The sequence below is a fragment of the Colias philodice genome, chromosome 17 (genome assembly GCF_061535455.1).
Source record: "Colias philodice isolate Cphi_HAF_F1 chromosome 17, ilColPhil1 Martin Lab GWU primary, whole genome shotgun sequence".
Classification (NCBI taxonomy): Eukaryota; Metazoa; Arthropoda; class Insecta; order Lepidoptera; family Pieridae; genus Colias; species Colias philodice.
The window spans coordinates 7,664,631-7,685,997 of NC_143102.1; the positions used below are offsets into that span (position 1 = coordinate 7,664,631).

At 36.2% G+C, this 21,367-nt stretch overlaps 1 protein-coding gene across 2 annotated transcripts; it reads right to left on the minus strand.

The window, feature by feature from the left end:
* Window positions 1–297: 297 nt before the first annotated feature.
* Window positions 298–21,321, minus strand: Gp210 (nucleoporin 210). Of its 2 annotated transcripts, none has more exons than XM_089705467.1 (29): window positions 21,083–21,321; window positions 20,851–21,001; window positions 20,640–20,760; window positions 20,470–20,557; window positions 19,919–20,149; window positions 19,126–19,597; window positions 18,725–18,810; window positions 18,265–18,441; window positions 17,771–17,902; window positions 17,041–17,126; window positions 15,062–15,225; window positions 14,324–14,452; window positions 13,894–14,036; window positions 13,166–13,373; window positions 11,941–12,060; window positions 11,192–11,392; window positions 10,282–10,524; window positions 9,847–9,993; window positions 9,390–9,500; window positions 8,868–9,063; window positions 8,402–8,502; window positions 7,858–8,142; window positions 7,236–7,408; window positions 6,821–6,960; window positions 4,560–4,741; window positions 2,378–2,567; window positions 1,532–1,999; window positions 655–912; window positions 298–596 (listed from the first exon to the last, which is right to left on the minus strand). In XM_089705467.1, the coding sequence occupies exons 1-28, from the start codon at window positions 21,244–21,246 to the stop codon at window positions 701–703; spliced, it is 5,121 nt and encodes a 1,706-aa protein (XP_089561593.1). In that variant the 5' UTR covers window positions 21,247–21,321; the 3' UTR covers window positions 298–596; window positions 655–700. The 2 variants fall into 2 exon arrangements, with proteins under 2 accessions (XP_089561593.1, XP_089561594.1); XM_089705468.1 differs by having other exon boundaries at window positions 298–605.
* Between the last annotated feature and the right edge of the window lie 46 nt (window positions 21,322–21,367).

Sequence of the window (21,367 nt, forward strand, 5' to 3'; positions counted from 1 at the left end):
TACGGCTGTGTTAGCGTCTAGTACCGTAACCAGTCTCTCATTGCCAGAAAGTATGTTAGGGAGCCTCGTCTTAAAGAAGTTTTCTTAATTTAAATATTCCAGATTTTATTATCACCACATCATTAAATACGTAAAAACTAACTATATACAAAAAAGCTCTTAGAGTTACGTATGTTAAAAACAAAAACTAGATCTTTTAATGTTCAAAAACCAAATAAGGTGCCTTCCACTTAAAAACTAAAGCATTAATACTATATTTTATGAAAAAGAATTAGTGTTACAGCCTAGTTTCACTCAAAACAAGTTTAATCATGAGCCTTTTTTTATTATAATAATTAAAAACAATTCCTTGCCTGTCTGAAGTTTTAATATATGCTTTGGGACAGATTCTCATGTGCTTTATTATGCCAATAACAAACAAAATCTAAAACTAATGACTGACAACACACAACGAAGAACCTCTTAGGAGTAAACAACGTAAATTAACCACAAAATCCCATATTTTCACATGTTCAATATCCATTCCTTCCTTTCCCACATTAAAAGCAAGTCACAAACACCACACTATGTCTTTTGACATAAAAATCACTTAGTCACTTTAACCCCTTGACCACCAAGCGGCCCGATCGGGCCACGACACAATAGATTTTCTACTTTAAAAGTCAGTCAGTTTATTGTCTTTGGTCAACACTATTCACTGCTATAGAATTCTCGAGTGCATTCTTGAAGTTGGTGAGAAACTTGAATCTGGTAGCATGCTAGCATCTCCATATATGGGAGAGCTAGGTCCGTTAGAAGCGTATGGGCTTCTGGACCAACTCCTTTGCCGTAATGGCGGCGTTTCCGGGAGCACCGTTTGTACAGGCTCGGTTGGTAAACGGATTGGTGACTTCTGTTGTAGTTTCGATTGGACTGTAAATAATTGATTAAATTAAACACAAGATGATTTTTTTTTAATAACAATTCAAATATAAATTTAAATTTGCCTGCCCCGGATTGGCGCGAAAGGATGCGGGTTCGAGTCCCGCCTCGTGATCGAATTTTTTCTATCCATACTAATATTATAAATGCGAAAGTAACTCTGTCTGTCTGTCTGTTACTCAATCACACCTAAACTACTGAACCAATTTGCATGAAATTTGGTATGGAGATATTTTGATACCCGAGAAAGGACATAGGATACCTTTTATTGCAAAATATGTACCACGGGCGAAGCCTGGGCGGACCACTAGTTCTTAATAAATTTATATTTATATAGCATTACCAAAAATATCAAATTCAACAATTCAAATTTATTATTGTTAATCTTGCCCCACAAATAAACAGGGCATCTATGACACCAATTCAATTAATTTAATTTACAAAAAGATAAAAGATTAGAATGCATGTTGTACATTATAATGAAAGCAAAGTTATTACCTATAGTCTAGACTACAAGTATATGTTACAGCTTACACTTATGATCACAAGTTGTTATTCTCCAAATATCTGAAAACCATAGATATACTTATAAAATTTAACAAATCCTTACCATAACAATATCCAGCAGCCATAACCGCTACAGTAATAATCGTTGATAAGTACGGTCTCAGCAGAGAGAACAGCGCTCCCAAAAGCGTGCCGCACGCAATATCGCACTCCCTTTCAACATCGACCCTTATCTCTTGCGCTGTTAATTTCGACACTATGTTAATCCAACCAAGACCACAATCGTCACTTTCACTTTTCACTGTCACTACAATTTCTGTATCCTTTATGCTCGGTTCTATCTTTAGTCCAGGAGATGCGGTCATCTTGACGTGTTTCATCGCTTGCGGATGTCCCGTTATAGTGAATAGCGTTGGAGGGTTGAGTAGCGACACTTTGCTCGCTGAGACGTGTATTAACGGGAGGAGGAGGACTTTAGTGCATGTCCTGAATGTTTCCCATTCCGCGCATAAGTCAAGTTCTAAGGATTGCGTGACTTGTACTGCTGGTATTATTGAACAGCCGAGTTGTCCTGAAATACGTAAAGATTTTGCTTTTTTATTTTCTCACCATCAAATATGAAAAAATAAAATGAAGCTGACTTGCTTTCTATGAGAGAGAGAGAGAGAGAGACAGACAGTCTGTCGAAAAAGTGTCGTTACAACTTTTCGTGAGAATTTTTTCCGTCTAGCCCCCTTTCACAACGCGCGATAAAGAACTTCGTTCCAAAAAATGTTTCAAAATGATAATTTTTTTACATTATTATTTGAAATTATTATCAAAATATTTGTCACAACATCATTCATAACTATTACTATTATACTTAATATAATATAAGTATAATTATGTATATCCAATGAAATTTGTAGCTGAAAAAAACACATTGATTTTTTTTATTTTCATTTCATACCATTCTTCAAATCCAAAACCGGTTGCGCCGTGTGAGGGGGTTTAGTCCTGCATATATACGGCAACTCGACTTCCACCCCCTCAAGCGCGTACTTCTGTTCCTCCGTACAGAGCACCGGCCCGGTTCCCAGACCGGAGTCTATTTTCAACGGCACGAATGATGCCGGCCATTCGCCGGGAATGAATTCCATCTGTGAGAGAATATTATCGTTAACATTGTTTGTTACTGCTCCAAATTATATAAAATATCGTGGTGACAAGTCATTACAAAAGTGAATTGATGATTGTTTTTCTGTGAAGACTAAAAATTATGAAATGTGTTTACAGTACTCCCAAACTGATAATGCGCATAGAAAAATTCGTCACTGTTCGGCAACTGTCATATTCCCCGAGCCTCCGAAGACGATATGTATATAGCGTGGTTAAATGTATTTTCTTCATGCATAGTTTATTAGAATTATGAGTTTTATTGTGATTTTATGGTAAAAGAGATAAGTAACGAAATTTGTTTCGATAATTCAATGTAAGTTACTAGCGAGGATAAGCCACACTATTGCGAATATATACCTATTTGTTGTATTGATTTACTTGGAAAATTCTATACTTAGAACTATTAAAGTTTCTTACTGAAGCTGGCGTAATGATGGATGTATGGAAGGTTAAAATAAGACAAAGTTTATATTTAAAAAAATGATTTTCAAACACTGGTTTACATTTAAATTGTGAAATCTAATCATTAAAATCTCAGTCCAAAGGATTTACAGAATCAGGGATTATCTCTATTTCTGATATCGTAGAATGATCAGAACTTTCATTATGTTCCCATTAATTTTCACTTTCCCCGCTACTATCTGCTACCTGTGTGAATAATCATTTTACCGGAAAATTCAACTTTGAAACAAAACTAAGAAGGGTATGTAACAGCAGCTCTATATAATTCAATATATAAAGACGACTGACGGATTTTTGAATTTTTTGACTGACAGGCTGCCGTCACCTATCGCCCGAATTGTTTTCGATTGTGTATGACTCTGAATTGACTCCTATTTCTTTCGAACAAGGTGCAAGATGCAAGTGCATTGTTAAGGGCACTTACGATTCAATGATTCGGGGTGATTCGGGTGTTTCTGGAAATACGATAATTAGCGAAGATCTGCATGCGCATTATTAATTTTGGAGTACTGTAACGTATTTTATGAACGACCTCAAATGGTTGAGTAAGTAATTTAAGTATTAACAGTGTGGTATTGTATTAAAACACCTTTTAACCAGCCCGCCGCACTTCATGTGTACGTTTTTAAAGCTGTTAAACTTCATGTAGCAGCTGGGGTGGTTTCACTTATATTTTGGATTCATAAATGCTTGCAAAAATTTTTGTGAATTTAAGATTTTTTGGATGCCTTTTTATTTCCACGCATAATAGAAAGAAGAAAGAAAGAAAGAAAGATCATTTATTTGACTCCACAAAAAAATAACACGCACACAATACAATTAGATTAAGACAATACAATTCAAACACAGTAAAATTAAAATATATATAACTAAATTAAAAGATATAAAATTAAGAAGTGGAGCCAAAATGGTAGCCACTCAGCATAAATTGCAACGCAGCTGTTGCAACACTGATTTTCAGTGGCCCCTCTTTGAAGCGATTGGAGCGGCACTGCGTTCAAAAATATATATTATATTTAGGAATAGGTTTTTATCGTCGATTTTTGGAAAAATGCTCCTATTATTATAAATTACTAGCTTAGCGCCCGCGGCTTCGCCCACGTTTTCAAAGGAAAACCCGCATAGTTCCCGTTCCCGTGGGATTTCCGGGATAAAACCTATCCTATGTGTTAATCCAAGTTACCCTCTATATGTGTGCTAAATTTCATTGTAATCGGTTAAGTAGTATTTGCGTGAAAGAGTAACAAACATCCATACATCCATACTTATAAACTTTCGCCTTTATAATAGTATTAAGATTATTAAGAATACTAATATTATAAAGCTGAAGAGTTTGTTTGTTTGTTTGAACGCGCTAATATCGAGAACTACTGGTCCGATTTGAACAATTCTTTCGGTGTTAGATAGCTCATTTATCGAGGAAGGCTATAGGCTATATATCATCACGCTAAGACCAACATGAGCGGAGCACAGCGGGTAAAACCGCAGAGCACAGCTAGTTAAGAATATACCTCAGTGAGCGGCAGCTGGTGCACACTAGCGGTGGCGGCGGGGCGGTCGCGGCGCAGCGCGTGGCGCGCGGGCGCGGCGCCCGCCAGCAGCGCCAGCGACGCGCCCGCGCCGGCCGCTATGCGCACTGAGCTGTCGCCGCGCCAACCCACGCCCTCCAGGCACACTACCCAGCTACCCACCGCTGGAAGACATATATTTATAGTGATAATTAAATAAATAAATATGTATTTCAGGACAATTTTCACACACGGCACAATCTGATCCCATACTAAGCTTTCGCTTGTGTTATGGAAACCAGATGGCTGATAAATATACATACTACTAGCGGTCCGCCCCGGCTTCGCCCGTGGTACATATGAAAAATAAATGTTGGCCGATTCTCAGACTTACCCGATATGCACAGAAAATTTCATGAGAATCGGTCCACCCGTTTCGGAGGAGTATGCAGACTAACATTGTGACACGAGAATTTTATATATAAGACTAGCGACCCGCCCCGGCTTCGCACGGGTGCAATGCTGATACTAAAATAATTATACACTACAGAAAAACTGTGAACGTTGTATATAAAAACATAGCGGCCCGCTCCGGCTTCACGGGTATAAAATAGATAACCGGGCGGCCGGTCGGTACCCACCGCAAACGCTACGTCCCACAATTTTTAAATCTGTAATATCTTCGAAAATATTCACTTAAATCATATGGTGTAAAGGGCCATATAGATCTATATTAAATGAACAATGTTTTCAAGGTAATTAATTGGTTAAGGATTAATGCTGTATTGGTTAAAATCGCTTCGAAAATTAGCCATTATTTGTCGTAAAAAGTAAATGACAAAAAAAAGTTATTGTGGGTTATCCATAAGAGATAGACATATACCATCGCGGACTTTTCTGTGGACCTTTTCAATGTGTATAATACTTAGTACATAATTTTGATAAAACTCGTAGGGTTCAGCCTGCGTTTGCAATGTAAGCGGAAAAAATGTATTTTTTTACGACATCACATTAGAAACCTGAAAAATAACAGTACTTCTCCACTATTTAATTGATGTTATTATACATATAAACCTTCCTCTTGAATCACTCTATCTATTAAAAAAAACCGCATCAAAATCCGTTGCGTAGTTTCAAAGATTTAAGCGTACAAAGGGACATAGGGACATAGGGACATAGGGACATAGGGACAGGGAAAGCGACTTTGTTTTATACTATGTAGTGAAGATATAATTTTTAAATAAATACTTATATAGATAATTAACACCCAGACACAGAGCAAACATCTATGTTCATCACACAAATATTTTCCCCGGGTGGGAATTGAACCCACAACCTCTGGCTTGGAAGGCAGAGCCACTACCAACCAAGCCAACCGGTCAGTCAGAAGAATTAAAACGATATTACACCAATTACATTAATTATAGCACATTACATAAATTATATACATCATATGAACAAAAAATAAAACAAAATCAAATTACAACTTATATTAGATTGATAGTAATTAAAAATTTGGAATTTTTCTCAAATAATAAAAAATAGAACAAACAACAAATAACATTTAATTTAAAAAAATAGTGCAAGGTGAAATGAACGTTTTCTCTCTCGCTCTGTCTCTTTCTATTCTTAGAAGCGTTGTACGTTTAACGCATCAGTGCATCATACCTCCTACATGGTAGCATTAAACCTTTAATCCAACCTTGTTTGAAGACAAATAAGAAGTTTCACTACAAAATAAATTTTATAACCCTCCATGGATTTAGCCATGTATTCATAACATATTACTAGAATCTTTGTTTAAAGCCGCGTTTGCACAAAGCAACATTTGAATCGCAACACATGACGCTCAACATGCACGACAACCTTGCACGGTAATAAGTCGAGCGCTAATATGCATGTCACGAGTCACGACGTTGCCAGATAACGCGCAACATAAGGCGCGATGCGACGTTGCCAGTTGGCACGCAACAAAGCGTGCGGCTTCTCGTTTTAATAACATCGTTAATTTATATCGACACTCGATTCTCTAGCGCTATGTTATCAACAACTGGCATAGTATAGTAGAACGAAGACAGACAACTTTGTTCAACAAAAGCTAACCGAACAATATAATACAACAACTTTATATAAAAACACTACAAAACCAACTATATAATCATTCTTCAATCAATATTATCAATACTTACTCAGTACAAATTATAAATATTTTAATTTACATTGCCATAAAAAAATAAATAAGTAATATAAATGTTATAACTTACCCAATATCCTGTTAACGCTAGCGTCCGTAGCGGAAACCCATACTTCATCGGAGACAGTGTGTCCGCCAATAGTACTATGGAATCCCATAAACGCACCAGTACCATCTATATTCGACAGTAAAAGTTCCGTTCCGAGACCACTGAAATATAAAACAATTCAATGTATGGAAAGCAAATTCATCTTGAAATCGAAATTTAAATAGCAATTTAGACACAAGGCTTAAATAATGACTACCGTTTCTTGTAACAAAATTTCTATGTTACATGATTGTTCAAGTTTGCAAAAGTTTGAATCTGAGTGTAAATATCGGTATCATTGTATACATGCGCGTATACATGTGTGCGTGCGCACTTGCGTGTATGCGTACGTACGTGCGTGAGTGCGTGTATATATTTGATTTCTTTTATAATTTACCTCACAGCGGGTCTAGCATGCGCATGCATCGGCGGCGACACAGAGCAGTTAGCCTGAGGACCAATCAGCTCTCGTCCAATAGAACTGCGCAATACAACGCGTATCCCGGCTTCGTCCTCACCGGACGGTTCCGCGGTGCAGTAGTGCGGCGTTGCCACTTCTACGTGGATTATCTGTGAATCGTATACATATAAATTAAAATATGTATTTCTATTTCAAAAAAAAGTTCCAGTTAGAACTTACGTTTATTATCTATACTTATAATTTAAAGGGGAATAATGTACATTTTTGTAAATGGTTAAGTATGAACTGAGACACCACTCCCATCAAAAGAATATGAAGCAATTGTTTAATCGATTACAATCAATAAATCACTTTAATACAGTTTTTACTTTTATCAAAATAATCATCTTCTTCTTATATATAAAAATGAATCGCAAAATGTGTTGGTAAGCGCATAACTCGAGAACGGCTGAACCGATTTCGATAATTCTTCTTTTATTATATTCCTTGAAGTACGAGGATGGTTTTTATGTAGAGAAAACGTAAATATGTACCACGGGCGAAGCCGGGGCGGACCGCTAGTTACTAAATAAAAATAAAAAAGCACAACAAAACTTACACTCTCCCGATTAATTCCGTTCCTCTCATCATTATGCCTTGCCACAGCAACCCCATACCCCGGTCGCATAGCAACCAGTTCACCGCTCGGTCGCAAATCAAACGCTCCATCGTCATACGACACCCAGTTACTTCTGGGTGCTGAATGTAACTTCACAGTGGCTCCTACTGCTAGAGCCAGGCGTTCTCCAGAGTCCATGTCTCGGGATAAACCGTCTACGGATGTCTTGATGTCGGTAATGCCGAGGATTTCGATTGTGCTATCCCAGGAACGTGTTTCGGATACCTGGAAGGATTTTTATGTTATGGATATGCGTAAAAATTGTGACACATATTACTTTTATATTTTTATTCCTAAGAGTAATATTGATATTTAAGGTAAAAAAATGTGTAGTGTTACACTACACATTATTTTACCTTAAATTATTCAAATAATCACTACGATATATTTTATTAATAAGCGCACATGTACTAAATATCTACATTTAAACATTTTTCATTGTAAAAATGTATTTATTGAAGCTATAAATCATGACCAATGTTACCTGTCCCATATTCCGCACTCGAACGTCGATGGTAATTACGCCCGCTTTCAGAGGCACGACGCGTATCGACAATCCCTCTGCGGCTGTTCTTTCCAACATATCTGAAATATCGATATAAAAATATTCATGTTTAAAACCAGATTTTCCTTCCTGCAAAGAGAAATATTGCAGTTTTTAGTATTTTTTTTTTCGATTATCTTTAATCGATTTGCACGGTAATAGTAAGTCGTTAAAAAAGTGCGGTTAGCTGTAATTTTTTTTATGGTAACTCGTAGTTTTAAATATTAACGTGCCTATTGTACAATGTCGTGAGTATAGTCAGGATCCCGCAGGATCCTGGCGCAACACGTGCGCAACCCAGGTTGCCGCTAACAGCGGTTGTTACGTCACGACGACGTTTCGTACGTGCAGCGCCCACAGCGCTGTTGTGCTCAGCCCGGCCGCTTGTATCCACACGCACACTCACCCATAGCGTGCGTGGTGTACAGCGTGGCGGCTCTAGCGCTGGGGTCGCGCAGGGTCCAGGTGGCGCGCGGCGGCGGGTGCAGCGCCCACAGCGCTGTTGTGCTCAGCCCGGCCGCTTCTATCCATACGCGACCAGGTTTGCCCACCAACAGTGTTTGAGTTGAAGCCCGCAAGCGAAGGTTCGATATAGGTACCACCTGAAACAAAGATAGATACATTAAATATGTCGCTTTCCGCGAGACAATGGGTCAATTCACACCTATACGCGGCGCGTAGCGGCTGCAAAGGCGCTTTAAAACATAACGTGAATGTCGCTCCGTACAGCGTCGCAGAGCCATTCAAGCAACTATGAACTTTAAAACCACATGCATAAGATTTAAAATGAGTTTGCTTAAAAAAAGCCGCTGCACTCTCCATGTAAGTAAAAAAATAAAAATTAAACATTTTAATTCATTAAAAATTAAAAAAAAAATCTAAAAATAATATTTGTTACAATAAACAATATAATCAGTCAAAACAATACCTCAACTTCAGCTTCCGCAGTGGCCAATTCGACATTAGTTATATCGGAGGCGATAAGAACGATACGCGCTGAACCTAAGTTTACACCTTGCACTGCTCCTGTTGGCGATACCTGCAAAAAAATTAGGCACAACGTAAGTATAGATTCATGTGTTAAAATTTCCGTATATAATTATTGTTTTTTCTTATTTAGCTTTGTTCGTTCGATTATTAAGTAGGACAATAATGAGAAATGTTAAAACAACAGAAAAAATCGATCACGAGGCGGTATTCAAGCCCGCGACTTATACAGCATTTTAAATGCTACAAAATATAACAATAATCTTCATGCAATACAAAAATTTAAATTTTTATTACATGCAATTTTTTTCGTATTGGTCCTTCGAGTTAAATATATGGAAAAAATATAAGTGAAAAATCTATTTTTTGTACTATCAACATATTATTATTATATTTACCTCAACAAACGTGTTTCCCTGTTTAAGTTTGTACGTCAAACTAGCGAGGTGCATGGGAGGTCCGCCCGCATGGCGCAGCTGTAACCTCGCTCCGGGAGGTAAACGGGATCGTTCCGGCACTATACGAAGACTGGGGAACACCGTGACCTGCGTATAAATATATATTTAGTAGATAACTTATTGCTATTTAATTTAAAAAAAAAATATTTTTTATGATGTTATACTATCAAGTAGTTTTTACTTCAAAAGACCAATTCGCCTGTGTAGATGCAGAATTACACAAAAAAATTGTTTCATCTTCAGCTTTCTTAATTTCTCCACATGTTTTTAGTTATGCAAATTGTGGTGGTCTTGCCATAACATTATTCTTTTCATTGAATTCAAATGCCAATTCAGTAAATTATCATCTATTTCTCGCATCTATCGAACACTAACCTCAAGTTCCGGGCTCCACACACCAGCCAGCGATGCCCTGACCCTTCCAGAACCTTCCTTCACTCCACACAAACTGGTTCCTTTCACAACCACATTGCCGCTGGTCCTCCACTCGGGATCCCGGCTACTGGATAAGTATCTATGAGATATTCCGCGTACAATTGCACTGATGGGAACGCACGCGCCTTCGCATATAGCGCGTGCGGTTGATACCTCCACGCTTAGCACTTCTTCGATGTTCACCTGAAAACATTTATTTGTTATCACTTTTTAAGCTATTGCATAGCTTCTATCGCGGGCCTTGAGCGCGGGGACCGAATCCAGAAATTCCGTAACGAAAAAACCTCACGCTCCCCACTCCGACGGGCGCGGAGGTGTGGCTTGAAGGCATAGCATGCAAAAGCTTTACCGCGGCAGTCCCCGAGTGCCACACGTCTTTTTTTTATTAAAATGCGAAATGTAATAAGATGTATTTTATTTTGCTACCTCGCATTTCTATCACTAAAATTTAAAGAACTTTATTTTATCTTTATCAGTATATTGCGTCGTCGCATTTCTATCACATGGTGGAGTAAATGAATGAATAAATATTTTTGTATTGAGTTTTTCATAAATTACTTAAAGTTTAAAAAAATAATCAAAAGGTTCCTTATTGATTAACAAACAACACACCAAAATATCTTCAAATCAATTATCTTAAAATTGGGTTTAGAAACATTTATTTCAATTATAATTTTACAATAACAAACAAGACATGTTAACAAATGAAAACATTTAATCGTCAAAAACAATTTGTTTTATTATAACTCGGTGGTAAATGTTAAAGATACTTATGTAATGACGATTCGAAAGTGCTACTAAATAGTAGTCTAATTGAATAAATGAATGTTTGAGTTTGAGTTTAACTCACCTCAACAGTCTGCCTTTCGCCGTGCACACACAGATCAACCACGGTCAAATCATAAGACCCAGGGGCTGGTAACACAGCGTTTAGTATTCCTTTATCTACTGTAGCGGTCACTCCTTTGGGACTGTCGACTGCATAGCGTCCACTGCCCCCGCTTATAGTGGCTATGTTTAGGGCCACTTCGCTCTCCCAAGCTAAGTTCACCTGTTTTTTAAAATAAATAACAATTACAATACTAAAAAAAAAATGTTGTGTGGTTTTATGAAACCACGGTAAAAGTGAAACTTAGGCAAAAAATTATCGTATTTGTACGATAATTATCGTACGGTTCCGAACACTGCTTTATACCTACTCGGCAGCCGACTGTCACGCGACATGCGCTACACAGACCAAAAAGTTTGAGACGATGTAATAAAAGTTTCACTTTAAAAAGTAATAATAATACATTACATGAAAAAATAGCCCATAATTATTTGAATGATTTTTTATTAGCTCTGCCGCGGTTTACTTTTGCTTACTTTTGCTCGCGGTTTCGTCCGTGAAACCGTGGGCAAAAGTATAATAAATCCGTTCAGCGGTCTACACGTGAAAGGGTCACACATATACATCCACACTTTTTTCAAACTTCATTAGTACGAAGTAGGATAGTAGTATTTTATTGTCTACACAATTTAGTTACACTTTTGAATGTATCATATAAAAGAATTCTATAAGGATTCTATGTAAGTTTCGTTAATTGATTAACTACATACCTTATTAGGTTCACATTTGAGTGGTGCCACAACCTTCGCTTGTATAGTGGCAGATGCTTCTGGAATATCTGCTTTTAACACTCCAGACCAGCCAATCGCGTTTTCTTCCGCTGATACTAACTGTTAACAAATACATATTATTACTGCGGTATTAAAAAAAATTGTATAAGTATGTTTTACACAATATTTGAAGTTTATACAACAACATCAAAGTTTATACAACAACAATAAAATGATTGTTTTTGGAATTAATATTGTGTTGTGTAACAGACTAGTTCATAGTTGTAGCTATAGGATATTAAGCTATCGAAAATTATGCCTATAATTTTCATAAAGGAAGAAGTTACATGGATTTTAATTAATTTACCCGACGTCGACCCTCTATTCTGAATGTAAAGTTCTTAGTGTTAGACGCCTTTTCATTTTAAATTCAGTCCTCAGGATTAATAAAGCAACTGCATCTACACAAGACTCCCATAGCAGACGAAATTACTTACCACTTCCCAAATTAAAAACCTCTTTTGCAAAACGTGCACCTAATTATATGTGGCCACTCTTACATAATAAAATAATCAGACACTTGAACCTATCTAAAAATACTTGCATAACTAAAGACATGCTAACAAAATTGCTTCTTTCCTGGGACTATGCTAAGACTGAGCAATTTGTTCGTCTTCAACTTTTTTGAATATTTCTTGTGGCATTTGTTTAAGCCAGTGTGATTGTAATCGGTATGAAACAGGCCTAATTATTGACTATTGCTATGAAATCATATCAATTTTTTTTATATTATGACCTTCCTTTTATTCTTAATATTATTTTCACTTTTATTTAATTATTGTTTGTATGAATTTTTAATCTAATTTAATTTTTAATCTGCATTATGTTTATGTATTAAATTTAAATCTGAATTTTAAATATTTATCATAACATAATCGCCGCTCTGTTTATAAAATTCTAATGTTAAACATTTCACGGTCCCGCAGAACAGGCATTGCCTAGTGCGGGAACCAATGATTTTATTTCCTGTATTTTAACGTTTTTCTTTAAGAAACTGTATTAAGCACTATGTAATAATGTATGTATTATGACTGATGTACGTGTCTTAAAGAATAAATAATTTTTTACCTTTTTTTTTACTATTAATTAATTAATGGAATAAATGTTGTCATTGTTTCCAATTAACTATACAAAAAAAGATTTGTCTATAATTTCCCTTCTTTACCTGAAAATATTTCATAGGTACAGGCACAGGCGCATACTCCGGATTGGTTTCCACAAACATTCTATCCCTAGCTTTGTACTCTATTCCAATGTGATTAGGTTGAACTTCCCATGACATCCTCGGACCTTGTTCATCTAATAGCTCCCTACCAATTGCGTCGAATAATGTCACTTTAACTGACACTTCTTGGCCGGGGCGTATCCATACTCTGTGAAAAAAATGTTAAATTATTTTAGTTTGCGTTTGAACTTTGAAGGTACTTTTACATGGACCAAAAGTTTATAATGGGTGAAAAATTAAATGAATGAATTAATTAAAAATTCTTTGTTATACACCATATAGGAAACAATAAAAATATATTTAACAATGTACTAGGGCGGCCATATCGCTAACAGCGATCTTTGGCAGGCAACTAAATCAACAAGGACAAATGTATGTATAGATGAATAGGTGCAGTTTATATGAAAATTACTCATACATATTCCATTATCCTAACAAAAATCTTATTGAAGTGAAACTTCTTTATCGGGGTTGGAAAAAAATTTAGTGTAACATTTTTCCGTTACGCGCCATCTTGTTTTTAGCCCTACCACGCGTGATTGTCGTATTTCTGTAAAGTTGCATATATAGTAAATTATTTTTTGAAAAATAAGGTCATAAAGAAGTTTCACTTCTTCCGTGTGTACACTAGTACACAAACACATTTTTTTTTAATTCATCACACTTACCTAGTACTAGCAGAACAATTGCCCGGCGGTTCTGTGGGCTCCAACTTGACCCGGGATACATGCGGAGCGCATGAAACTTCCAATTCACTTACTTCTCTCTCGCCTTCCACTTCTGAACTCAATTCAAGACGAGCTTCGCCTTTCTGTGGGTTAAAAATAATTACAATGTAAAATGCGTGTTATACCAATTATTGGTAGGGTAAAATAGTCAAAAAACTTTATTTTTTCTCTTTTTTTCACATACCTCCGCATTTAAAAAAAAATTTTAAAATGCTTGTTAAAAGTTTGTAAAACTGATTCAAAGAGGCGGTGTTGCTACATTATCAATATAAAAAGGTTTATAGTTTAAAAAGTTTATTTTATAAGAGAAGTGAGATAACATTAATCGAAATTATGTGTTATAAGAAATAGTAATCGAGATTCAACATACCCTACGACATTTCATTGTAAACAATTGCACATCAGGATACTTGTGTGGCGGCTGACCATCTCTGGTTACAATATCTGCCGTACGGGGCTCCAGTGATAGAGGCGTTAGGGCTTCTCCTTCCGCGAGTACCTGCAATTCATTATAACATAATAATTATGTAAGTGTCAATAAAAACTAATCTGTAATCTGTTGGTTAGTCAATAAAATATCTGACTATAGGAACTTAGTTCAATATCTGGGTGGAGAATTACTGAATTCATTTGTTTTAAAATTATTGGATATTTATCAAGTTTCAATGTTTAAACTTCGATATTATTTAATAATAAGGGCGGCCGTACACGGACCGCTTCAAGCTGTTGAGACCGACGCGGACGGCTTGAAGCTGCGAACGCGCGGTGAACTATGGACAATCATTCACTGTCGTACACGGACTGCTCGAGCCGTCGTGACGGCTTCAAACCGTCAACTGCGCGGTTTGTAGCGACAGCTCGAGCAGTCAACGACCGACTGCTCGAGCCGTCCGTGTACGTCGCTCAGCCGTTAACTGCTCGAGCTGCCCGTGTACGGCCGCTCTAAGATGATGTGTTGTTGTGGAGTAGTAACTCATGGTCAGCATAGCGATGCCGAGCGCGGCGACTTGCTTTATTTTAAAAGAGAATACATGTAAAGGTCGCCACTCACTTTCCTCACCTATCCACTCCAAATTTAAAAAACAAAAACATAAAGCTTTCCACTCACGGGTAGCGTGGCCCCAACAAGCGCGGCAGCTCTTATAGGCCAGAGCAATGAAGGTGCCGCTCGTACAGCCACACGTGCTACGTCACCAGCGCGTCCCCGGGACACGCGTACCGCGGATACGCCGCGGGATTTCCAATAGCATTCTATTACGCAACAGGCGCCCTCTGGGAAATGGAATAATTTTTTTTAATGTTTGAAACACTAAATAAATAAATATAAATAAATATTATAGGACATTATTACACAAATCGACCTAGTCCCACAGTAAGCTCAATTAAGGCTTGTGTTGTGGGTACTAGGCGACGATAAAGTAGGAGTATTACTGACTGGTAGAAGTATTACTGGCTGATGAGAATTACATCGGAACGAGATTTGACAACTGTCGATCTAGCGGAGCGTCGCGTCGATGGTCGGCTGCAGACGTTGCTTGGTTACAAACGAAGAACGGCTAGAGCACCACGTTTGCGACGAATCGCTATTGTTCCGAGTAATCTTGTGCATTGTTGTATCGAAACTAATTAAAAGCGATTGATCAAGTGATTCCCTAATTACTAGCGCATAGATTTGTGCGATTACGTAACATTTGTTTGTAACATTGATGATTCATTTGTTTCCACCAACATTATAATTTACTGAAGATATGGGTGATTCTGATGAATATGGCCATCCGCCCATATATAATATTTAATAAATACATAATATATAAATAATTGAGTTCATCACACAAATATTTGCCCTGACCGGGGATCGAACCCGGGACCGTTGGCTCAGTAGGCAGTTACTTTACCACTGCGCCAACCGCGTCGTCAAACACTATTGACATGTCTTGCTTGTCGAAAACACTGTAATAGCGGCAGTACACATGGGGCCAACGTGTTGGGCCAACGTGTTGGGCAAAAATGAAGATTCCTGTTCACACATTGGCTTACTGATCATTCTGCATTGGCGCTTCAAAGATGGACGTAGTCCGTAGAAGTTCTTGCAGCCGCGGCAATTTATATAAACAGTGCGTTTAATTATTACGTACCTATATGTGCACCAATAACAATAAGTGTACTCTGCCGTCTGCAATGATATCAATTTAATTTTAATTACCTATAAAACGAAACTTGAAATATTACGGACGGATGTGCCTATTGATTGGTGATATTTGATCAATTAGCACAATTTAATCAAAATCATGCTCATTGTATATTGTTATTTAATTTTTAAGAACAAGTAACTGTTTCATACCTACTATTTTACTCATTTTATAAATATATATTCTTTTTTTTTCGAAAATGTATGAAAGTGAGTTATGAAAACATCTAGAATAATATAATATAATAAATAGAAAATAAAACATCTAATTTATTGAGTCATAAGGTTTTTATTTTTGTGTAGTTCATGCCGTCGATTCCAAATTATTAAATTCCTTCATGTCGATACAATTCTACGAATTGTAAAACCTCATTGCATGTCAACATCGGCGCCGCCATCGCTATCGGAACATGGAAACGTAAATTTCATTGACGCGCAACGATACTGTCTCCGCTGACGAGTAACAACAATCTGAACAAGACACCAACGTGTGAACGCTGTTTGCAGAGCGCGCCAAGATCCTTTGAAGTGTGCACAAAAAACCGACAACATTCGGTTGGCCTGCCAATATTGGCGCCAACTAGGCTAATGAAGCCAACATACCGCCAAGTAGCTCTCTACACGTTGGCCCAACCCGTTGGCCCAACACGTTGGGCCCATGTGTACTGCCACCATAACGTTGTGCATGAAATCTACCTCTGGGATTCAAAAAGACATAATACTTGAACACTATGTTATTTAATTCAAAATTAATTGCACTAATCCGTGGTGTTAGCTTTTGAAAACTCCTCAAAAAGCTTTGCACCTAATAATACAGTACAGTATATTCGTAAATAAATTATTTCAGTTATTATCAGTAGTTCAGTTAAAAATATTTACATAAATAGTAAATAACTTACCAACAGGTTGCACCCAAGGCACTGCAGTTACATTGAATGGTTCTGGCCCTTCCAATAAAGATACTGCAAATGAGTTGCAATCGCACCTGAGGAGAAAATATTGAAAAATTACTACTTATGCCAAATGCAGTAAAAAGACATTAACAGGCGCGGTCAAAAGCTTTGAATTAACATGCATCAATTATATTATTTACAACTTATACTTCTAGCAAAAAATGTTCCTTGCAATTGAAAATAATTTGGAAAATCCAAAAGTGCACGCCTCATAATTTTTTTTTAATAATTATTTATTAATTATTATTTTTGTTTATTTAATAACAATTAAACCACATCGAATCAGACCCTGAAAAATGAAAGGGTTCTATTCCTGAGCATACTCAAGCGTAAGAGAAAAAAAAAGACTCGATTAGTAAAGTATTTCGGTCGCTATCGTGTTAACAAGAAAATCCTCCGCACATACAGACACACGGTCGTCCAAGACAGAACTTTTTTAAACTGTTTTTAAACTAGTTTAAATAACAAAAATGACATCAAAAATATCATGAATGTTAAAAATAGTGTTTTTTCTTAATATGTGTGTGTATGTATTATCTTACAAGTGCAATGTATGATACATAAAGACATTTTAAGTTTGAAAAATCAGATGTTTTGCGCGAAGTGACAGTAGTACCCACCTCAACGCTTCGCTTATGAGGCGTGCAATAAAAAAAATCTCGTTTATATAACTTACGTGTGGAAATTATAAAGTTCGCCAGTAGATGGATGTGTAGCTGTTAGTGCAATGTGCAAATAATGCGGTCTTCCGACTCGCGCGTGGCCTGAACTAGATACTTGAACCATTTCTGGTACTGCTGACCAGACCCTGGCAAAAAATTAATAATTTAACTGCAAAGAATCTTAATTCAAACCCTGCAAAGAACTAATTAATGAACAAGTACACATTAATTTTGAAATTGGCAATTTTGGAGCAAATCAAATATTGAGTGTTGATGTTAAATTACATAGAATATCAATGAAGTATTCTTTTTTTTTTCTATTAACTTATTGACCAATATGTTACCTGTGAAAATTAAAACTATAAATATTATATATTGTTGGAAGATACTGTTTCCTAAAAAAAGTACAACAAATAATTGTATTTGTTCTCTAGATTTCCCATATCTTCCGAGTTCCGACTAAAAAAATCTTATATATTATCTTATGTACACAAAAATTATTCCATACCTTCCCGTCGCTCGTATATACGAGTATTTAGTCAAGTGCACGCTAACATCTATCTGTCCCACTCCGCGCACGGTCACTACACCCGTGTCAGACAGAGACAGAGCACTATGGCCGCTTTCGTTTTCTGTCCAAGTTACTTCTTCGTCACCACCGCCGCGATGTTTTAGTTTTATATCCCTATAAATGTTAAGACAATATTCATCTAACTGGAAAATAAAACAGAGTTTTGGACAAATATAAGATACAATAATTAATTATGTATTTCAATTATGTATGTCATTTGAATAAAATATCATAAGATAAAAATGCAATAAACAATGTTTACTTTCATATAATTAAATCATTAAATTAAACAAAAAATCATTTCTACAAATAAATGTATGCTACATAGCAAAACAAGTTTATCTAATCAGATAATGTCATATGACAATAAAATATATATATTTATATGAAAACTCACTGAATAGAATCCGTCCAAGCAACATAAAGCTCTGGAGGTACAATCTCTACTCGACTAACAGCAACAGCTGATGCTTGTCCTTCCACCTAGAACACAAACCAGAATATGAGCCAAAAAAGTAAACAAAAAAAATGAAAAAAAAAAAACGTGTGGCACTCAAGGACTGCCGCCGTAAAGCTATTGCATAGCATCGCATCGCTGTGCCGGTTGGAGTAGAGGGTGTTAGGTTTTTTCGTTACGGAATTTTTACATTCGGTCGCCGCGCTCAAAGTCTGAGATAAAAGCTATGCAATAGCTTAACATTTTTTATTTTAAGTTTGCCTACACAAATAAAAAAACAAGTACTTAGTAAATAATTTTGAAATGTCATGATAAAAGAAGTCAATAAAGATATAACTTACCTTTTTCGACACACTCCTTCCAGCTATTGAATAAAGCTTAGCCATCACTGTAAACGTCCCTGAACTGTGTGCAATTGCATCAGTAATAGTGCCATTCTCTGTAGACCTTAGCAAATCAACATTAGCCTCTCCTTCTACCGATAATCTGATCAAAATATCCTGTCCCGCAGTTAAAGCATGACCATCCTGATCATAAACCACACATTGCACTGTAAACTCGTCCCCTTGTATGATTAAATTTGCCGGCCGAATGTTCACTCTTATAGAATACGGTTCAACTACTGTAAGGATTGCGGTTGTGACTTCTGTAGAACCAGACATTAGGTATATGGGAGCTGTGCCCAATTCTGTGCCCCTTACAAGGCTAATTGTATCCTCTAATTGTGCAACAGAGGAATCTTGTATGGCCATTGTGTATAGAGTCTCTGCTACATCTTGGATTGTGAGCCTTCCAGCTCTTGCTCTGACAACTCTGAAAGAAAGTAAAATTTAATTACAACTTCCATTCAAAATGATTATGTTTATTAATCAATGCATAGCAATACATAACCCAGAAGCATTTTAATTTAGGTAAATCATTAAACTACCAGAGCAAATTAGAGTTTTCATGTTTTCATAGAAATTTTCAATTTGTAACATTAAACTACTATAGAAAATTAATCTAGCATCATGTAAATTTAAATTTGCTATCAAATCATGTTCGTCTTCATCTGCATTAATACATTTTCAATTATTACACTCCTTACATTGGCAAATTAATATAATATGAACTCCACATTGATAAAGATCTTACCTATAACGTAGAGCATCACCAAGTACAATATAAGCAGTCGCAGGAGTCAACACAACACTAGCAACTACTTGCAGTTTAAAGTCTGTACATATTCGACCGAGACACGCTGTAACTCTCGACTCTCCCATTGCCTGCCCATATAACAGTACGGAATGCGCTCTTTGACCTTTAGCTTCTATTTCTGTAATGCCTTTGGGAGCTTCGTAATCTGTGTCACTCCATCGAACTAGCCTAAAATGAAAATATTGTTCAGAAACTTTACATATTTAGCATTATAGTCTTAGGATAACATTTATTTTTCTAGTTACATTAAATTTTAATTGTTTTTGTTATATATAAAACTTATGAAAATCAATGAATTTTCAATAAATTATCATATTTTATTAGTTATAAAAAGTACATCACATCTATGTACATCTGAATTAATTCTTCCAATTCAAAATACATTGGCCAAGAAATAGTAACTACCTATACGAAATAGGTATATCAACATTTTTCACTATCATTAGGGCATCATTAACAAATGTGAAAAAAAGGGAAAATAGTCTTACATAACTAAAGGTTCATCTCCATAAGTACTTCCAATATTTTCAACTGTCCAACTGAAACTTATTCCTTCTAATGTTGAAAACTTATTGCCTGCAAAAATAAGAATGATTATTTAAACATGTAAATATTGAAATACCTCTTTTAGTACATAATCAACTTCGTAAAGACATACCTGAATCATCATAAGCTATAACTTCAAATGCTTCCGGTGCCTCTTCCAAATATAACTTCCATGTAGTACTCAAAACTTTCAATGAGGTTATTTTATCAATATCAACGTCACCTCTTAAAATCTACAAACATAACAAATATAAATACAGAATACGCTATTGAATTGGATACAAATAAATTTATTCCCGCCAATTTTTTTTCGATAATCTTACCTCGCCAGTGCTCACTTCCTCCGCTAGAATTATGACTGAACCTGGAGGTATACATGTTTTGGAAACAGATACTCGTGCACTGCGTGAACAATGACCCCAAGCATCGTCGTAAAGAGGCTGCAAGTCGATGATGTCATCGCGAGACAAACTCCTGAAAATTTGTTGAGTGTGTTATTTAAAATCAAAGCAAACTTAATAATTAACACAATAATTATATATTCATGAATTTTACCATGTATAACAGCCTCCTTCAATTATTTCAAACGTAAAATTCACGTAATGATTTTCAAACCATGGTAGCAACACTCGTGGGGTGTTTATTTTAGCACTTTCACATATAAATCCACTTGCTAGTATTAGTATCATGCAGGACAGCGTCCTTACAGATGTACCCATGTTTCTAAACAAATTAGTTTCATAAATAACAATATATTAATTATCTCAAACGATAACCTCAAAAACGACTCCGGTTTGAACTTTGAAAAGTGTTATTTATAATTTTTTTTTTACCTTTCAT